The sequence below is a fragment of the Dipteris shenzhenensis genome, chromosome 23 (genome assembly GCF_047967505.1).
Source record: "Dipteris shenzhenensis isolate YYH24624 ecotype China chromosome 23, Dip_SZ_1.0, whole genome shotgun sequence".
In the NCBI taxonomy this organism is placed as follows: domain Eukaryota; kingdom Viridiplantae; phylum Streptophyta; class Polypodiopsida; order Gleicheniales; family Dipteridaceae; genus Dipteris; species Dipteris shenzhenensis.
The window spans coordinates 16,613,830-16,634,395 of NC_141618.1; the positions used below are offsets into that span (position 1 = coordinate 16,613,830).

At 39.3% G+C, this 20,566-nt stretch overlaps 2 protein-coding genes across 2 annotated transcripts in view; one reads left to right on the forward strand and one right to left on the reverse strand.

Annotated features, from left to right (window-relative positions):
* The window catches only part of LOC147887064 (uncharacterized), a 167,187-nt gene that overhangs the window by 92,184 nt on the left and 54,437 nt on the right, over nucleotides 1-20,566 (reverse strand). The gene's annotated exons all lie outside the window — the stretch shown is intronic.
* Nucleotides 17,532-18,405, forward strand: LOC147887065 (uncharacterized). Its single transcript, XM_087394004.1, has 2 exons — nucleotides 17,532-17,610; nucleotides 17,704-18,405. The coding sequence occupies exons 1-2, from the start codon at nucleotides 17,608-17,610 to the stop codon at nucleotides 18,136-18,138; spliced, it is 438 nt and encodes a 145-aa protein (XP_087250130.1). The 5' UTR covers nucleotides 17,532-17,607; the 3' UTR covers nucleotides 18,139-18,405.

Here is a 20,566-nt window from a genome sequence, read left to right on the forward strand (position 1 = left end):
CGGTCTTTTCGCTTTTTGTGTTTTGGATTTTTCATCTTTTCATCTTTCGGTCTTTTCGCTTTTCCACACCTTCTCTCATTCCACATGTCCTCTCTTTCCATTCCTTATTCCTCTCATTCCAATTTTTTGCCTTTTCGTTTTTTCATCTTTCTTTTTTTTTGCTTTTTTGTGTCTCTATCTTTTAGCATTTTTGTTTTTCCATTTTTTCGTGTTTTCATCTTTCTCCATTTCCATCTTTGTGTTTTTGTATTTTTGTCTTTCCATTTTTTTGTGTTTTTGTATTTTCATTTTTTTGCTTTTCCATCTTTTCTATCATTCCACGGTCCCCAATTTGCATTTCTTGTTCCTCTCATTCTGATTTTTTGCCTTTTGGCATTTTCATCTTTCCTTTTTTCTACTTTTTTGCGTTTCTATCTTTTGCATTTTTCATTTTTTTGCATTTTCATCTTTCTGTGCTTCCATCTTTTCTCTCATTCCACCTGTCCTCTCTTTCCATTCTTGGTTCCTCTCATTCCAAAATTCCTCCATTCCTCTCTAAAGTATTTATTTATTCATTTTATTTTTCTTTCACATGTAAGTATTTAGTATATTTTTCCACTTCTTATTTAATTTTGTATTTGTGTTTGTTTTATTGTTTCTGTTTGTGTTTGTCAAATCTCATTAAATAAGACATGTCTCACGTCGCACATCTGGAGAGAGGACTTTTAGTGATCATGGGACTCCTCGTAAAAGGAGAGCTCATGGACTCTACTTTCCAAAGGACTTTAATTCCACTCAGTTGACTCCTCAGAGCACCACCCCTGGGGGGACTCCTTTGCTAGTATCCCATGGCTTCATCGCGAGTCCTTTGCCGTATCCATGAGGGACGCAAAGGAAAAAATATTTCATTATCTTCTATCTCGGAGGACTTGCATTGTTCGCTCTCCTGCACTCCCATCGACAGCTTCTCCTAATCGAGAATCGTCCCCTCTTGCCCCTTCCAAGGGATCATCACTTAAGCGGCAATATCATAGGTCTAGAAAGAGTAGTAAAGGTTGAGGATGATGTGGTGGCATGGGAGATGTAGACAAGTTTGCACACTCCTAGCACTCTAGGTCTCCCCTTGTCCATAAGACACAGTTCCAGTCTGGTCCCTTGCCTTCCCCTCTCACAGGACACATCAACTCTTGCACCCCTCACTCAGCTACTACTTGCTCGCTCCATCCCTCACTCTATCTCCGCTACTCCCACTTCACACTTTGGATTTACTACTCCCTCCACTCCACATCCTTTAGACTGTGTTTTGCCCGAGGACCTCTACTATTTCGTGAACTGCATTGGAAAAGTTATAAAGGATAAAGATGGAAGGAGCATCATAAACCACATGAGGAGGTTGGTGATCATGCACTTCCCTAAGGATATCTTTAAACCTTGGAATTAGCAGGACAAAAGAGCCAAGGATTCTATCATAGAAGCCCTACGGCAAAAATTTCCCAACCCTTGTGGGCATGAGTTTGAGTGAGGTGCCATGCTTACATGCATGGGAGAGATCCCAAGGTCTTGTAGAGGTACGACTTGAGGGATGCTGTCAAGAAAGGTAAAAACAAGCCAAAGTGGGCAGACTCAAAATATAGGAAGAAAGTGAAGGAATTCAAGGAGAATCTAGATGTGTTCATGACTTAGCGAAGGGTGATGAGGAGACACAACAAGGAGACAAAGCAACTATAGACATGCCTGATAGATGTGCAACATAGCAGCGGGCACATCTATAGGTGTTGATAGAATCAATGAAAATATGGGCATGTCTACTAGTGTGTTTATCAGTGCATCTACTAGTGTGCTTATTAACACATCTAATAATGCGTCTACACTATGTTTTAGATGCATATTTAGACGGGTTTATAAATGCGTAGCAGAGTGAAAATTTTTGTTGCAGGTTGATAAATGTGCATCACTGCATTCCAAACATTGCCCATGATCACCAAAGCACATAATTTTAAAAAAATATCACACACGATAATATGCTTTTGGCCAAACACACATATACAAAAACTAAGCGAGGTGAGGAGGATGAGACACTATATAAAATAGTTTTTCCAATATAAATGATGGGCTATGGTTCGATCTCATCTTCTATGACATCAACCCTTGCCAATCTATCTACTTCAATATCCAAAACAATGTGGAGATCTACACATACATTCATCCCACTACTACTTGTGCTACTGTGCTCATCAAAATTAGCATCGCCAATGGCAGGCCTGTACTCATGGGTAATGGCTTGAATATCTGTATCTCCTATCTCATGATCATCGTCCTCTCTCATATCACAATCATCATCGCCTCCATGGCCATGATCATCCTCCATATGATCCATATTAGTAAATGTACTATACATCACTTTGGAACATGGCATAATAGGTATGACGTGCCACCACCTATTATTCTCCACCATTGGTTGATAGACAACCTTATTCAAACACAAATAGAAACATGTTATTTTCCTTGCATCGAAGGTATTAAATATTAAAAAGTGAGTATTTTTATATATGTGCATAGTATCTGTTCATATTGTTGCGATAGTACGAGTGTGTCCTTTTTGCTTTGCCAAAACTTTGTGGAGTCAATAGGTACAAAGACACTTGCATGGCATTTGATTGTTGCATTAGGGCCTCTTTCCACCACGTCATTAAACCACTTGACATCCAAAACATACACAAAGAAGTGCCGAAAGTCAAGCTTGATAATATATTGGATTATGGCATAATAATCATCCAAGGCTCCATTATCTCCCTCAAAGCTAGCAATGATGCTACAATCTTGTGTGTTTCTTTTATCATCAATCCGTTGTGTTTGAAAATGCTTGCCCTTACACCTTATAGCATTGAACATAGTGCACTACACCAAGACAAAGTCAATTGAATAAACAATCTAAATTGTTGAAAACTCCTAACTTATGCATAACATTCTATATACCGACCTTTTGCATGCATCCTCTAGCATACTCCCATTCTTCCATTGTGATATGCATCCCCTCATCTCTCTTTGATTTCTCCATTTTGTCTAGCCAATCCACAAGAATATCCTTTGGAAGTGTGCTCTTAGATGCTCAGGCTATGGCACACGAGATCAAAAAGTCCTTCTTGGATAGACAAGAAGTCCTTCTTTATTTCAAAAAGTTGAGAGTTTCTTAACAGCGGAAGCATACTCTGTCCTATCCTCAATGAAACATCCAAGAAGATCATGCCATGACTGGATAATTTGTACATCCATCTTTGCATGGTATTTCCACCATTGCAGATCTAATATATGGGTGGCATAATGCAAAGAGTTATGAGCTTGATTCCATCATTTTTGCACCATCTTTTACAACGCGGTTCATTTAGCCATGTTGTGTCCATCTCTTTCCTGGCCTTGCATCTTCCTTCAAAACATCCCTCAACAATCCATCAAGACATATAAGCACTTCCCATGCTTGGCCCTTTCACATCCAACCAATGCTTTGCAAACCAAATTGGCTTTATGACTTCCACTACATCCAATACCCTCTTCCAAAATGCTGTATTATTAACCAATGCCTTTAGGTCGATGAATTTATTCTAAGAGCTTCTTGAGCGTGCCTCCGCTATCTACTCTGTAGCTTCTGCGTTGAATATCTCGGTTACAAGGGCTTGCTGCTTTCACAACCGCTCCATCATTATAGTTTGTGTCGAAACACATTTCATCTGCCTTCAGAAGCTCTAGCAAGTGATTCACAGGCTGATGATTCTTGAATATACGTAGTAATTGCTCATGCTTAAGAAAGCATAACACAACTTTTTGAGCCTCACCCACAACAACTTTGAAGAAGTTTGTCTCAAGTGTTTTGTACCAATCCTCTAAGACTAGGACAGTGGCATGAGCATGATGATGGCCAAATATGTTGATATGTGTGATTTATAATTTTCCCAATCTTCTGACAATTCTTAGCATTATTAGTAATCAGTTGAATAATATTATCAGGTCCGATGTCTTCAATACATCTACTTAACTATTCTGCAATGAATTCTCCCATCTTGGCCTCACTGCTTGTATCAATCGATTATCAGAAGCCAGGATGTTTTTATCGAATCTATACTTATATATTAAGACAAAATCTTGGCGAAAGTTTATTAAGCTTGTTTTTTTAGTTTCACAATATTTGTATAACATATTACAGTTTTATATATTTTATTTTGAATTTGAAAGAAAAAGTTGTAAATCTCGACAAAACTTTAAATTTTTTCTCATAAAAGCTTCAAATCTTGGCGAATTTTTCAAGCCTTTATTTTTATTAGGGCATACAAACTTTCAACACCAATATAAAAGTTTCTCTTCTTAATGAAACTAATAGGAAAAAATCATCCATGGTCGGAAGCCTCCCCTTTGAATGGCACAACCATGACAAATATTAATCAAGGGCTACTTGCTAACATTCTTCCATCCATCTGATACGATGGTGCAATCTGTTTTCTCAATGCCATCGGAAACCACTTGCTGCACCTCCTCTTTCATCCTATTGTAGTATGCATCCAACATGCTATTACAGATGACATCATAACTAGGCATTGTGAAACCCTAGCTAGCTTTAGCGATAGAGGGCATGGCTTTTTCCGAATTTGGGTTTTGCACCATGATCAACGGCGGATATCCTATGCACCAAATAGCTTCAAAAACATCATGTTGCACCTTCTCGATACATTATGCTTTGAAGGAAGCTTCCAAGGATTGTTGTTGCACATGTACATGGGCATTCGAATGAGGCACATTATTGCATTCTCCTCTTTCCATATGCATGTTCGAGCAACTTGGCAACTATGCAAGGGATCTTGTGCCACTTGCACTCTGCGAACAACTTTTTATAGTCATCGATTGCTTCCCAGGGGTTTCAAGACCCATGGTTCTTTCTTCAATTACAAGTTGAGACAGGTGGCATGCACCTATTTCATCCACAATCGTGTCTACACTTGCGGATATCTGAACACCCAAAATGGCTACCACCCTTTCCACTCCCAGACCCTAGCACTTTCCAATCTGTCTTTGAGGATTGCATAGGAAATGTTTGCGCATATGAGTACCTAAACTCATGTATTCTTTATGGAAGATGTTACATCTCCACTTTGTGGTAGTTATAAGTGTAACATAATCACGGGCTTTTGCAAGGTTTTGGCCTCGTTTCTCTAGAGCCACATACTAATGGATCAATAATGTGCAAAAGTTTTGGAAGCAAAATTATCAATTGCCATGTATCAAAAAAATTTGTCCAAACTTGATCAATTTTATTTGACAATATGTCTTGCATGGAACAATCATTTCACTCACTCTTATTCTGCCAATGCTCAATAAGTGCACTAGACTTCGAGACGGAGCAACCATCCAATCATCTTGCCCCCTCCTAACATAATTGGATGGTTATAGATGTGGTAATCTACCTATGGATCCTTTGGGGATGCACTACTTAGAAAACATAGGTCTCATGTGAGGTATTAAAAAAACCCCTCAACTAAGAAATCCTCCCTGATATAAATACCCCTCTTTACTTATGAGCTAATGGATTTTTTTCTAAAGTTGAATTAGTGGGATTAAAATACCCCTCCTTTTGAGGTGAATCCCCCGAGTATGGAGCTAGGCATGGGATGACAAATTGCCTTTTCACACATCCCCCTGTTTCTCGAGTAAGAATCTATCTGCACTATGATCTTTTGCGACATCATGCTTTGTATGCGAAAGTCAGTATTTCACACATGCTAGTGCAGTAGCTAGCACTACTTACATGCACATGGCAGTTCTTTCTCTCACACCCTCTACTTTTAAATCCCAACCATAAGACACAATTATTCAAAAGATTTAAAGCATTTGTTCACACTATAAGCAATCTTAAATATTTGGACTCAAATAAAATACATAAGGAACTATTAATTGATTGATTAAAAATACCCATGGTCCAAATAAATCTCAAATTCCATTAGAATAGCTCCACATAGTAAATGTTTGCTCATTTACATCTTCGTCTTGGACATGGGCAACTCTAGTCTTTGCATGGTTAATGCCTTGTAGGATGCCAGCAACGGATTTGATACTTGGTCCCTCACATCTCTTCATTAGTTTTTCTTCATTGCCAATCAAATGTTTTCTTATTGTTAAGGCTGATCCTGTGAAGACTTGGTTGCAAAAGTTGCACATACACTTTTGACGACCTAACATTGTAACAAAGTCCTGCAGTTTTGCAACACTTTGCCCTCTTCCATGAGCCTCATTTTGTGGTTGATCTTTATTGGATCTAGAATCATGGTAAATGTAATATACGGGACTCCCTCCTATCTTGTATCCTATGGGGCATTCATGATTACCCCCATGTCCCCATATTCCTCACCTCCTTTTGTTAGGTAGAGATGAATATCCTCTTTCTATGATCGTGCCTGTAAGTGTCAACAAACGAGCAAAAAATCACTTAAGACCCTTTTAATTTCCCAAGTAGAAGAAATTACAAAATCCAAATTAAGAATTTACATGATTCTTACAATATCTATCATTTAAATATCATACAAAATTGTGACTAAAGTATGTATCTCTTGAGGCTCAAACTCATGTTTGAGCTTGAAGAGGCATGCCTTGTTCAAGATACTTGAAGGCCATTTTGCTTGAGGCTCTATTTCAGGTTTGAGCCTCTACATTGACTAAAGTCCATTTTGCTCAAGGCTCAACAATCTCAAGTTTGATCTACATTGACTAAAGTCCATTCCTCTTAAGGATTAGGTCTGCCGACTTTTAGCTCAGAGGCTCAAAATTGAGTGCGAGCCTCTAAGCTAATGTCCCTTGTTGCACATTTAAAGAGGCCTTGCAAGCCAAAGTCCATTTCTACCCTTCACAAAATAGCTTGCTTATGTTCCTTTAAGCTCTTGTGGATTCTTAAGTCCAATTCTATTCATCTCACAAGTTAGTTTGGAGGATCAGACTTGAGTTTGAGCCTCTTTAGGCTCAAGAAATGTGCCTTTTCATCACAAAATAGACTTGAGGCTCAAACTTGATTTTGAGAATTCCAACTATTAGAATGGGTGAGACTATGCATGCATAGCATGGCTATCTAGTATGAGACTCAAGTATTGGATATGTGCACATTCTAATAAGATAACTTGGAGTGTGTTTTTTGACCATTGTGCAGGATATTTAGTTAAAAACATGGTCCAATGTGACTTTGACCACATAAGCCAGATCCACCAACAGGCATGATGCTTTGCTAGAGCCTCAAGATAGGAGTGACTGACATGTGTGTAAATTATTGTGGACATTGTATATCTAGGCATTTGAATAACACAACCCGGAGCGTATTTTCTAACCATTGCTAATGAAACTTGGTAAAAATAATGGTCAAAACTATTTCAACCTTGACAATGATATCCGGTGTGCAATATACTTTGCATGAGCCTCAAAATATGTCAAAATCACATGTGTGCAAAGTGTCATGGCCATCATATATGTGCGTGTTTGAATAACACAACCCGATTGGTATCTTTTTAATGGTTGCATGACCCTTGGTGAGAAATATGGTCTAATGCAACTTCAACCATGCAAACCATATCCGATGGGAATGATACTTTGCAAATACCTCAATACAAATGGTATTGGTGCACATGAAAAGTATCGTGGACATCAAATATGTGCACGTTTGAATAAGACAATGACCATTGTTCATGAGATAGTGAAAAACATGGTCTAATGAGACTTCGACCATGAAAGACATATTTCCTAGCCGTGATAATTTGTAAAAACCTCAAGATAAGTTGTATTTATTCACGGACAAAGCATCATGCCCATCGAATATGTGCACGATTGAATAAGACACCTCGGAGTGTGTGTTTTGATTGTTGCACGAGGAGATGGACAAATAACATGGTATAATGCAACTTCGACCATGAAAAACATATCTAATGGCCAGGATAATCTGCGGGGACCTCATGATAGGTTTTATTGAAGCACATGCAAACTATGTTCCCACCATATATATGCACATTAGAATGAGACACCTCGGAGCATGTTTTTGGTCCTTTGTGCATGAGACTTGGTGAAAAACATGGTATAATGCGACTTTGTCAATGCAAAACATATTCGATGGTCATGATACCTTGCACACGACTCAAGATATGTATAATTGATGGATATGAAAATCATTTTGGACATCGATATGTACGCATTCGAATAATACAACTCAGAGTGTGTTTTTTTTAAATAGTGTATGCCAATCAGTGGAAAACATAGTCTAATGTGTTTCAACCATGCAAACCATATCTGATGGGACACATCGTTACAAAAAAGTTGAGATAAGTGGTAATGATTCATGTGAAAATTATCATACCCATTGGATATGTCCGTCTTTGAATAACACAACCCGAATGTTTTTTGATCGTTGTGCATGAGGCTTGGTGAAAAACATGGTCTAACAAAATTTCCACAATGCAAATCGTATTTTATGGCAAAAGTTCTTTGAATGCATATAAAGATAGGTGATTTTTGTGCATGTGAAAATTATTGTGGCCATGCCTGGAGGGTGTTTTTAAATGTTGCATGAGACTTGGTGAAAAAGATGATCTAATGCAACTTTGACCATGCAAACCATATTTGATGGCAATGATAATTTGTACATACATCAAGATAGGTGGGATTGTTATGCATGCAAAGTATCATGCCCATAATATATGTGCAGGTTTCAATAAGACACCCCAGAGCGTGTTTTTTGACCATTGTGCATGGGACTTGGTGAAAAACATGGTATAAAGCGACTCTGATCATGCAAAAAATATCAAATGGCCACAATACATTGTAGGAGCCTCAATAAAGGTGAGATTGAAACGTGTTCATATTATCATGTCAATTGGATATGTGCAGATTTGAATAATACAACCCGGAGGGTGTTTTTGATGGCAGTTGTGCATAAGACTTGGCAAAAAACATGATGTAATGCATCCTTGACCATGCATACCATGTCAAAAATGGGAATAGAGGGAAGGGTAATGGAAGGGAAGCGGGACAAGAGCGGAGAATAAAACATGACAAAGCAACTACAGATGCACTTGATAGACACGCAAAATAGTGGGTGTGTCTATAGGGGCAACTAGAATAGTGAAAATATGGGCACATCTATGAGTGTTTCTATTAGTGCATCTGCACTGTGATTTAGATGCCTTCATAAATGCAGAACAGAGAATACAGAAAGTGATATTTTGGTGCAGGTTGATAAATGTGCATCACTGCTTTTCAAACATTGCCCATGATTACCAAAGCACATAATTTTAATAAAAATATCAATGCTTTTTGGCAAACCCACATATACAAAAATTAAGTGAGGTGAGGAGAATGAGACAATATGTAAAATAGTTTTGCCAATATCAGTGATGGGCTATGGTTCGATCTCATCCTCAATGAAGTCAACCCTTGCCAAATTATCTACTTCAAAATCCAAACCAATGTTGAGATCTAGAAAAACATTCAGCCCACTACTACTTGTGCTACTCATGTGCTCATCAAAATTAGCATCACCAATGGTAGGCTCATCCTCACGGGTAATGGCCTCAATATCTGTATCTCCTATCTCATGATCATCCTCCTCTTTCGTATCATGGTCATCATTACCTCCATGGCCATGATCATCCTCCATATGCTCCATATTAGTAAATGTACTATACATCACTTTGGAACGTGGCGTAATGGGTATGACATGCCACCACCTATTATTATCCACCATTGGTTGATAGACAACCTAATTTAAACAAAAATATAATCATGTTATTTTCCTTGCATCGAAGGTATAAAATATTTAAAAGTGAGTATTTTTATATGTGTGTACACTACCTATTCACATTGTTGCGGTAGTACTAGTGTGTCCTTCTTGCTTTGCCAAAACTTTGTGGAGTTAATACTTACAAAGCCACTTGCATGGCATTTTATTGTTGCATTAGGGCCTCTTTCCAGCACGTCCTTAAACCACTTGACACCCAAAACATACACAAAGAAGTGCCGAAAGTCAAGTTGAATAATATCTTGAATTATGCCACAATAATCATCCATGGCTCCATTTATCTTGTGTGTTTCTCTTATCATCAATCTGTTGTGTCCAAAAATGCTTGCCCTCACACCATATAGCATTGAACATAGTACACTACACCAAGATAAAATCAATTAAATAAGCAATCTAAATTGTTGAAAGCTCCTAACTTATGCATAACATTCTATATACGGACATTGCTCATGCATCCTCTAGCATACTCCCATTCTTCCATTGTGATATGCATCCCCTCGTCTCTCTCTGCTCTCTCCATTTCATCAAGTAGCCAATCCACATGAATATCCTTTGGAAGTGCTCTTAGATGCTGAGGATATGGCACATGAGATCTGTGGTGTGTACGAAAGACGGCCCTTTCTCCTTGTCTTCTTGCATCCTCGTATCTAAAGACACACCCATTTAGCCTCTCTTGTGGCCAAGATTCATGCATCCTCCCTTTGGTGCATAGATCCTCCCTTATGTTCAAGGAATCTCATGTCCCATTCAAATGTTCCCAAATGGTAGATGCCATATTCTTGAACATATGCATGGGATCAAGCATGTGATTGATCTTTAGGTGGGACCAATATGGGAGCTGATAAAAGGTGGAGCATCTAAAATATAGCACACAATAGTTACAAACCCTTACTGGATCATGCCACTTGGAGGAGGAGTCTTAGAAAGGTCCCAAATTTTCATCCAATCTCTTGCAGTGAGTGATTGTGGGGGGACTTCATTCCAAGGGGCGACATATCTAGGATGATCAGGTGGAAGAAATCGATGGTGATTCTCATAGATGACCTTATTCAACACGTCTGGCCACCGTGAAGCAACTAGCAAAGGACCACAAACAAGACATGCATGGTAACCCGATGTAGTGAGACCTAAACAATAGACAAAATTGCGTAAGCAAGGTGGGTTTGGGGTGCCACGTTGATTGCCTACTCATAATTAAAAGTTCAATGCTTACCTAAACACTCGCCATAGCCTAGGAAGTCATGCATTGTCCACCTCAAAATTGCCTTACAAGTGAAGTCTCATGATGAGGGAGGCAACTTGCTCACGTCATGCACCTCGATACCTCTCCAAAGTGTCTCCAATTTATCAATCGAAGGCTCCAAATAAACATCTAGGTTTTTGACTGTATGTTTCCCTAGGCTTAGAAGGGATAACATAACATGTCTTTTCTTAATCGCCATAGAGGGTGGAAGATTATAATTCACCAATATCATTAGCCATACACTATAAGAGGTGCTTTTGAGACCAAATGGGTTCACACTGTCCATACCCAATCCAAGTATCAAGTTCCTAGGTTCTTCCTTGAAGCTTGGCCATGTGTCTTCAATATGCTTCCATGTAGGAGTGTCTACGGGAGATATCCACTTGCCATAGGTTGATTGATGGGAGGAATGCCATGACATGAGCTTTGCAATGTATTTGCACTTGAACATATGTTGGATGCAAGGGATTATGGGAAAATGTCGTAGAACCTTACAAGGCACATCCAAAGTTTTGAGATCTTCTCTATATCTTGCCTCACCACAAGTAGGACACTCTCTTGCCTCCTTATGTGGTCCACGAAACATAACACAATCATTGATGCATGCATGGATGTGCTTGTAATCCAACCCTCCAAGATAGGTTACATGTTGCCTCGCCATATCTCTTGAGGTCGGTAATTTATTCTCCCTTGGAAGAATTTTAGACAATAGCCTGCACGTGAAGACCATAAATGACAAAGTATTTCAGTAATTGATCCATTAGTATAATTCACCATGTTTGCAAAATAGAAATTAAAGCTTACTTGAGTAATGCATTAAAACTTGCATTGCTCCATCCATAAATGGTCTACAAGTTTAATAACTTAAGGGAGGCACATAGAGCAGCAAATGTGTACCCCTCAAATACTTGTGTCGATGCTGCAGAGTAAAAAGATCATCGTGCTCCATGCTATCATCCCTACCTGAGGACTGATGGGAAAATAAATCTCCTGTCATATCATCAAACATCTCCTCCTCCATAGCCTCATGAGGTAATTGTGGTGGAGGGCTACTATCACCATCACTCCATACATCCATAACGGTCCCTCCTGAAGATCCCACCTCATATCGCTAACGCTTCGCCTCCTCACGAGACAAGCATAAGACAACATATGCGGGTGTGGCACTGCATCCTGTATCAAATTAGAAAAGGATCATATATCAAACACTTAAACACTCATAGGTATCTCAATCAATTTTCAATGCTTTAACACTTACCATGGATACGGTCGCATCCCACCATTCTCCGTACTTTGAGATGTGAGTGAGTGTAATTCTACATGCACGATACATGTTTCCTCGACATCAATCACATGTACATTTGATTTTTTTTCTCCAACCACATTTCTCGATATGGTGTTTACAGAGGGATTCATCCTCACTAGAGGTACTTGTTGAAGATGAAGACATCCTATAAATAAACAACTTAAAAAAAAATTTTGTGCTTGCAAATTTAATGAGAAAACTATGTAGTGCGTCTATATGAGAAAAGTGTGTAGCGCATCTATAGGCATGTTTGTATTGTGAAATGCACTCGGGGGGGTCACTCATCATATGTAACCCTATCACGTGAGTTCAAAAGAAGGATATTTTTTATTCCTAAAATTTACAGAAATAAATATACATAAGGGACTATTTAAAATAGTTTCGGAAAAAATTTACAAATTTGTATAGAAAAGGGATACATTTTATTAATGAAAAAATTTACAGATAAGGGATTTTAAATATAGGCCTTGAACACACATGATATAGAGGGTTTTTACATAGTGACCCCCCCGAGGAAATGCATCTATAGGCATGTCTAAAATATAGTGTAGATGCACTGTTAGACACACAGAATGGTTTTCAAACCTACATTTTGCTCATTTTCTCACTCCGTTGCACTTGCTTTCCTTTCAACACACTCATCTCCAAGCATACACACTCATCTCCAGGCATACACACTCATCCCCAAGCATACAAGAGAAGAGGGTGAAGAAGGAAGCCACAAGAGAAGGAGAGGAAGCTTTGAAGAAAGACAAGAAGCTTTTCATACCTCTATCCAAGGTAAGTCCCTTGTCAGTTGCTCTTCTCTCTCAATCTATGATGCTTCTTGTACTTTTGGAAAGTTGTTCTCTTTAGATTCGTCCTTTGTCGCATGCAAGAAAGAATGTTTTTGGGTAATTTTGTTCTTTTTGGGATCGGGCGGTCTGTCATTGTTGTCAGATTTTTGTCTAGATTCCTCTATCGGAGCGTGTCTAACAGTGCGTCAAAATTCTTTTAAAACGATCAGTTGCACCTACAGATGCACTACAAAAGTTTTATAGCTTTGCATACCTTCTCCTTGTCCTTGTCCTTGTCCTTGTCCTCCCCTTCCCCTTCCCATATCCCTTCTCCTTAATCCATTCTCCCTTCTCCTTCCATTCTCCCATCTCCTTCTCCTTCCATTCTTCCTTCTCTTTCTCTTCTCTTTCTTGATCCTTCCCTTCTCCTTTCCCTTGCATGTATGTTTAAGTCAAATTTTCAATGCCTTAAGCATTCATGAGGAAATATGGGCTGATTGGATGCATGATGGAAATAAGGGATTCCATGAGGGAAATTGGACTGCAGCACGAGGGCAGGATACAGAAAGAGCGCATGCATGATGGAAATCACAGGATTGCATGAGGAAAATTTGGGAAATTGGCATAACTCTTTTATATATGCACATGGAAAGAGGGCATGCATGATGGAAATCTTATTCTCTTCTTTTTTGCAGTTCATCATGTGGCCAGGGAGCTCTTCAGGAGCCTCGTCTAACCCTTGAGATGCCTTATTATAGAAGTTATATAACATTTTGGGACACCCTCCCACTTCACATGAGTTATACACATACATGACAAGCACTCAAAACACCCCTCATGAGTTGAGAGTATAGACTCCAAACCACCCCACACCCACACCAATTGAGATTAGTTCTGTTGAGTCAAGACATCCCAATAGGCACGGCAGAGCCACTAGCCTTCTCTCCGGTCTTCAGGAGTCCCTTCTCTCCTGTGGTATGGAGTCCCTTCTCCCCTACAATAAGGAGGCCCTTCTAGATTGTAGAGCCGCCAGCGTACTCCCATAAGGTCGAGAGTCCCTTCTCCACAGGTGAGTTCCAATTGTAGTAGCTCATCATCATCATGATAGGGTAGTAGGTGTAGTAGCACAAGGAGAGCTCTGGCACAGGATGCATGGCACAGTGCTATGGGGATAATGGTGGGGGCAGGGAGGATTCAGATGATGCATGCATGCCAAAGGATAATGGTACGATCTTCTATGATATCCACTGAGATGGGCGGCATCTTGATGTATGCACAAGCAAAGGACATCATGGCCTTCATGTGCTCTGTAGGTCATAACAACTACAGAGATTGCTTTATTCAATTCAAAGAGCAGAAATAAAATTTTGGCTGATGATACCATCAATGCTATATGCTCTAGGTATCCCAATCCATCCAGTGTTGAGTTCATAAACAAATGGGCAAAGTCAAAGATTACCATTATCCTTGGTAATAAGAGATCTTTGCTAGGAAAGAGGGAGGTCAACCACCAAGGGGCCAGCCCCACACTACTCATAAGTGTGCAAGTGGAAGAAAGCGATGAAGGGAGCATAGGCGTGGACCCCAGTCTGCGGAGGCACGACGGATCTAGATGGAGCAATATGGAAACATGCATTTTGGAGTAGGGGGTATTGCATCATGGGAGGCCCAATTTATAAGTATCGATCTCAAATTATATTGTGTTTATGTGGTTTATTAGGAGGTTGTTCCTTTGTACTAACCCTTATACAAATTGTGTCATCTTGTAGCTTGATATCGTGGGCAGATACCCTACTGTTGCCGAGATAGCCTACCATCATGTACATCGCAAGCGGCATACATGATGATGAGGGGTGATTACTGAGGAGCAGTATATCTGGGCTACTGGAGCGCCCTTGTAGGTATTTAAAAGTACTTTAAAAATGTCAACGTTGTAAATAAAGATTTGATTTTTCATACATTGATACATGTTGTCCCTCGTTTACAGGCCCCTGGGGATATTAAGGAGGCAGAAGGTGAGGGTATTGAGGAGGAAGAAGGTGATGAAGAAGGCAATGAAGATGGGAGCGAGGACGCGAATGACTTGGATTAGTGATAGAAGTAGTGCTAGAACAAGTGCTAGCTACTCTTTTTTGTACTTGAAGCCATTGTCATGGCTTTGTGCCTCTCTTGTATATACACTCCTCTTATTTTTTATACTTGAAGCCATGGGTGGCTTGGCTTCATGCTATATGTATACACAAGCACTTTTTGGGCTATGAATTAATATACACTCCTCTTATTTGTTTGGCATTTAATTTCCTTGTCTAATGTTCTATTTTTAAATTTCTACAGAGCATCTATTAGCGCATCTATAGGCACATCTCTCTGTTATATAGACGTGTCTATAGATGCGGGTCTGTAGACATGCTAATAGACATGCAAATAGACACATCGGCCACTTTTTTTATTATTTTAGGAAACACATCTACACACGCATCTATGGATGCATTGTGTTGTTGTGAGACATCTAGAGCCTGTAGGTTCTTTGCACCTCAAGAGTGGTGGTAGACTAGACAAGGAGCTATGTGTGGTAAGCATATATTTATATTCTATTGAATATCTAATATGTTTAGTCATTCATATGTTTAGTCATTCATATCTAACTCCTTGAATTTGGATCCATAGCAATCTGTGAATGTGTAGGCCTCCAAACAACAACGAGTACACAAAAGGGCGTATAAGATTGGTGGAGCCATGCCTTGGTTTAGGTAGATGGAGTGAGAAGGACATGCAATCGAATAGAAAAAGATGGCAGATTTTCTTACAATCGACACTCTTGTCTTATTTTCTAACTTGTTTCGTTCTTAGGGCTGTAACTTTGATTTTGACCCATCCAAAGCTCTAGACTTGAAGATTGGATCTCAAAAAGAAGATCTAGAGGAGGGCAAGGGATCAGGACTATGCAGAGAGCATGAGGAGGAGGAGGAGAGTTCGAAGGAGGAGTAGTAGTAATAGGATAGGACATTATGTCATTTTTTATTTTGGTAGATCTGCCATTTTAAACTTCGGCACTTCTGCCATTTTGTAGTGCATATCATTTTGTAGACCTTTTATCTTTAACATTGTAACATGATTTTTAAAACCTCTTTTGTAACATTTTATCATGATTCTAATGAAAAAAAATATTGTGGGATAGGATGGGGCTAAAACAAACCTCATCCTACCCCACAAGTTTTTTTAAAAGTTTTGTCAAATCATTGGTATATGATTGACACTGCAGTGTCGGTATATACCGATGATAATACTAACGCCCATGCACTAATATTGAGAACATTGACTTGCCAACGCCTATATCGACGATGATACTGATGCTTTCTTTGCGACAAACACACCGATGGACATTCTGACACTTTTCACTTGTTTTAAAACAGATCTCTATATCTAGCGTTGGTATAGGCATCGGAAGGCGGGGTTCGTGTCTTGTAGTGTATAAAAATAATTAAAGAGAAGCATAACAACATTGTCTTCTACTGTTCAAAATCTATAGGCCACCGTCCTTGAAATATAATATGTCAAAAACAGACACACGACACAACATGATGAGATAATTATACTTATTGGTGATTTCATATCACGACAAACTCCTCAAGCAACAAATTTATACACAATGACGCTTGGCTTAAACTTAGACTTACAATTCCAAGAACCAGCTACATGATATGGATCTAAATTAGACCACCTATGGAGCAATTTGCCTAGCAATGAAACAATTGCAAGAAGCAAATTCACATATTGGATATATTTTTCCATTGCATACATATACATTTAGCAAGATATTCATGACAACAACGAAAAGAAAGGCACACCAACACATTCTGTGACATAGGCACTACCAATGCTAGTGGATAATCAATCCCCTCTTTCTCTTTCATCGGTTTGACTAAAGCATCTTCACACTCAGTAATGGATAATCATTAACACCGATCTTTAAGAGTAATTTAAGCACTACTATTTTCTTTGAGCAAGGCCATAGTGGTGTTGTCCACTCTCACATGGTTAGTTGGTGGGGCTCGAGTGTAGTAGCTACATAAGGCATTGACTCAACAATCCGAATTCTTATCAGCTCATCCCACGAGTGGTAATAAAGGCAAGGAAATGCAAAATTTCAGCCGACCTTAACTCCACCATATTGACGATGTGGCTGCGCCTGTGCCCATCTTCACTCTGTTCACACCAGGATATCGAGGCGAGCTTTTATATCTGCCCAAGCGATGGTGTTCATCTTCACTCCGTTCACACAAAAAAGGGACTGACGAGGTCAATAGCAGCTTAGCAAACCGCGAATGTGTATGTGTGAACGGCGTGAAGAGGCTCAGAGATGAAGCAGCTGGCAGGAGCTATTATAAAAGCCTGGCCTCAGCTTATTGTCCTCCGCAATATCGTCGGACTGCCTGTCTGCCCCTGAGCTACCGAGTGCTACCTACCAGCTGAGATCTTGTGGCAGTTTCCCATGGTTGGTTGCAAGCACAATGTATTACTAGTTAAATAAGTAGATTGTGGACTCGCACATTGTACTGTAACGTATGAATGTGGTTTGTTTTGCCAGGCCGCCAAGAAATTTATCTCGTTTGGAGGCTACAAACAGGAGTTTGTGGCATGGCGCGAGAGCGACAAGCCTCTCTCAGTGAGCGAAAAGGTTCCAGGGCAGCCAGCGGCTACATTCAGCGCGGAGCGCGTTCCCAACGTGCAGCAAACTGTGTGGTGGCTCTTGAATACAGCAAACCAAAAGTACTGTAAGCGCAACACGAGCGACGATAAGGTATACGCGAGTGTGTCTCTAAGCGAGCTAGATCGGACGGACAAGGATTGCATGTTTGAGGAAGTGACAGTCCCCGGGGCCAAAGACAAGGTAGCCTTGAAATGCTGGGGCAACGACAAGTTTTGGAAGACCGATTTCGACAATTCCCTCAAGTCTGATGCTCCGGCTGTAAACCTTCCACAAACTCACTTTGCCCTCCGAGTCATCGATGTTCCTAAATAAGTTCTAATAAGTTGCTCATGTAGCACCCTTGTCACCTTGCTCGTGTCTCCTCAATAAGGTGCCATTCCATCTAGCCTAATCCATACCGTTTGTTTTTGAAAAAAAACTGTGGTCGACCCCTCGCTAGGCCCTAGCGACACCGCAATACAAAAAAAAATTATTATCTAATATCCCGTTTGTTACTACAAGGTGTGAATGTTGTCCGTCAATGTATGGTGCTCACACCCACATGGGCAAGCCAAAGGTCCTCTACATTCTCTCTTTCTCTCTCTCTCTCTCCCCTCTTCCTTTAGGTATGGAAAACAACATGCTTTGCACTTAGATATGGAAAACATAAAGAAATTATATTTTTGACCTAAACTGTTGCAAATGATGGCTATAACTCCATTCATATTGCATTCCATTAGCATAGGGTAAATCTTATTCAACTGCATGGGTAATCAATTTTTTCATTTTCAAAAGAGAATTACTTTGCTTCCATCAACAAAGACATTATATTTTCGTATGAACCTATTCCATCAACTTTCCCTATGCGAGTTTCACAATCTTATCACTACCCCTTTGTACTCAGTTGACCTATGTATCCAATGCACTAACCTCCACTCACAAGACTAGGAATGCACATCTTTTTTTTTTGGAAAAAAAAAAAAAAAGATTTCATATTAACTTTGAGTAACCTTTGTACATCAATAGAGTTTATCGATGAGACATTTGCTACACATTACAAAGAGTTAAAACCAACAGATAGACAAGATGCATAACATCCTTGGTATTTCTTGTGTAACAAGAGGGAACATGAAAATAAAAACTGGTAATCTCTTCATTGAGTCCTACACTTGTCAGCACGAGTAGCAGCAGCAACAATAGGAACACCCTATGTGCGATCAAGAGACATCTCCTCAGGTATATGAGACCAAGGTTGAGATGAGGGGGCAAGAGCTTCTTGACTTTGGGTAGATGGGTACTGTGTGGAAGGGCGAGCATGAATAGAGGTAGGGTCAACTGAGGGAGGCCTCCTTTCGAAAAAAGGGGCAGCTTGTCATGCTCTTTAGAGATAAAACACTTGCTCTTGTCCTCTGAAATGGCAACATTCAACCTTGTGTGTTCCAAATTGTAAGCCTCTATCTGAAATTCAAGTCTTTTTTTTACTAGTCCCCCCATGAAGTAAACAAGGCATCTGCACACAACTTTTAAGCTGAAAATTATTTCTAGAGATCCGAATAAACCATAGAGCATGTGCCGTGATTTGGAACCAAGGCCCATGCCTTGTTTTGCATGCATCCCCTAGTAGTATAGCTTTCCAGTTATTTGGCTCTCCACACTCTATCTAGATGAACTTCCAAACTCTTCTGGCATGAGGACAAGCTACAAACAAGTGAAAAATATCCTCCAAAGGACCAAGGCATCTTTCACACTTCCCATCTCCCTTCTCTATTCTGACATTTGTCCATAGTGCATTCGGTATAGTGAGCTAGGAGAGACAAGACATCTTCTCTGGCACTTGTTTAAACCAGAGTTTGTAAAATCTTTCATACCATTTATCTCTACCATATTGCAGATTCCATCCAGCATTAAGAGTTCTAAAAAACACTAAATGCTTACCATTCATGAGTTCAATCCCCTGAAGCTTACCTTACTAAATTTGACTTTTGAGAATCCATCCAAGAGCATCAGCTCTACTATGGAAAAAAGGAGGAGAGCTAAAGGATAGCCTTGTTTAACTGATCTTTTCAAGAAAATAGGCTTTCTCATATCTCCATTGACACTTACCTTAGCTGAAGCATTAGTGAGTAAGAGTTTGACACTTTAGACAAAAGGATGGTCAAGCCACATGTCCTGCAAAGATTGTATTAAGAAATCCCCCTCCAGCCTATCATATGCTTTATCAAAGTCAATCTTAAGCAAGAAAGTTTTTATCGAAGATATACTTATATATTAATATAAAATCCTGGCAAAAGTTTGTCGAGCTAGTTTTTTGATTTTAACAATATTTGTAGAACATATTACAATTTTATATATTTTCTTTTGAATTTTAAACAAAAAGTTGTAAATCCTGGCAGAACTTTAAATTTTTTCTCATAAAAGTTTCAAATCTTGGGGAATTTTTCAAACCTTTATTTTTATTAGGGCATACAAACTTTCGATACCAATATAAAAGTTTCTCTTCTTAATGAAACCAATAGGAAAAAAATCATCCATGATATTCTTAAGGAAGCATATATCTTGTTTAGTCTCTTTGGCATACTCACATCCTTCCCAAATATTTATAGTGGCTTCAAGAAGTCGGAAACCCCTTTATAAAACCATTTTGTTTAGGAAGTATCTAGTCTTTCATCTTACTTTGGATTCTGAGGGCTAAAGCCTTTGCAAAAATCTTATAGCTACAATTGAGCATTGTTAAAGGCCTCCAATTTTTTAGCTCATCCTT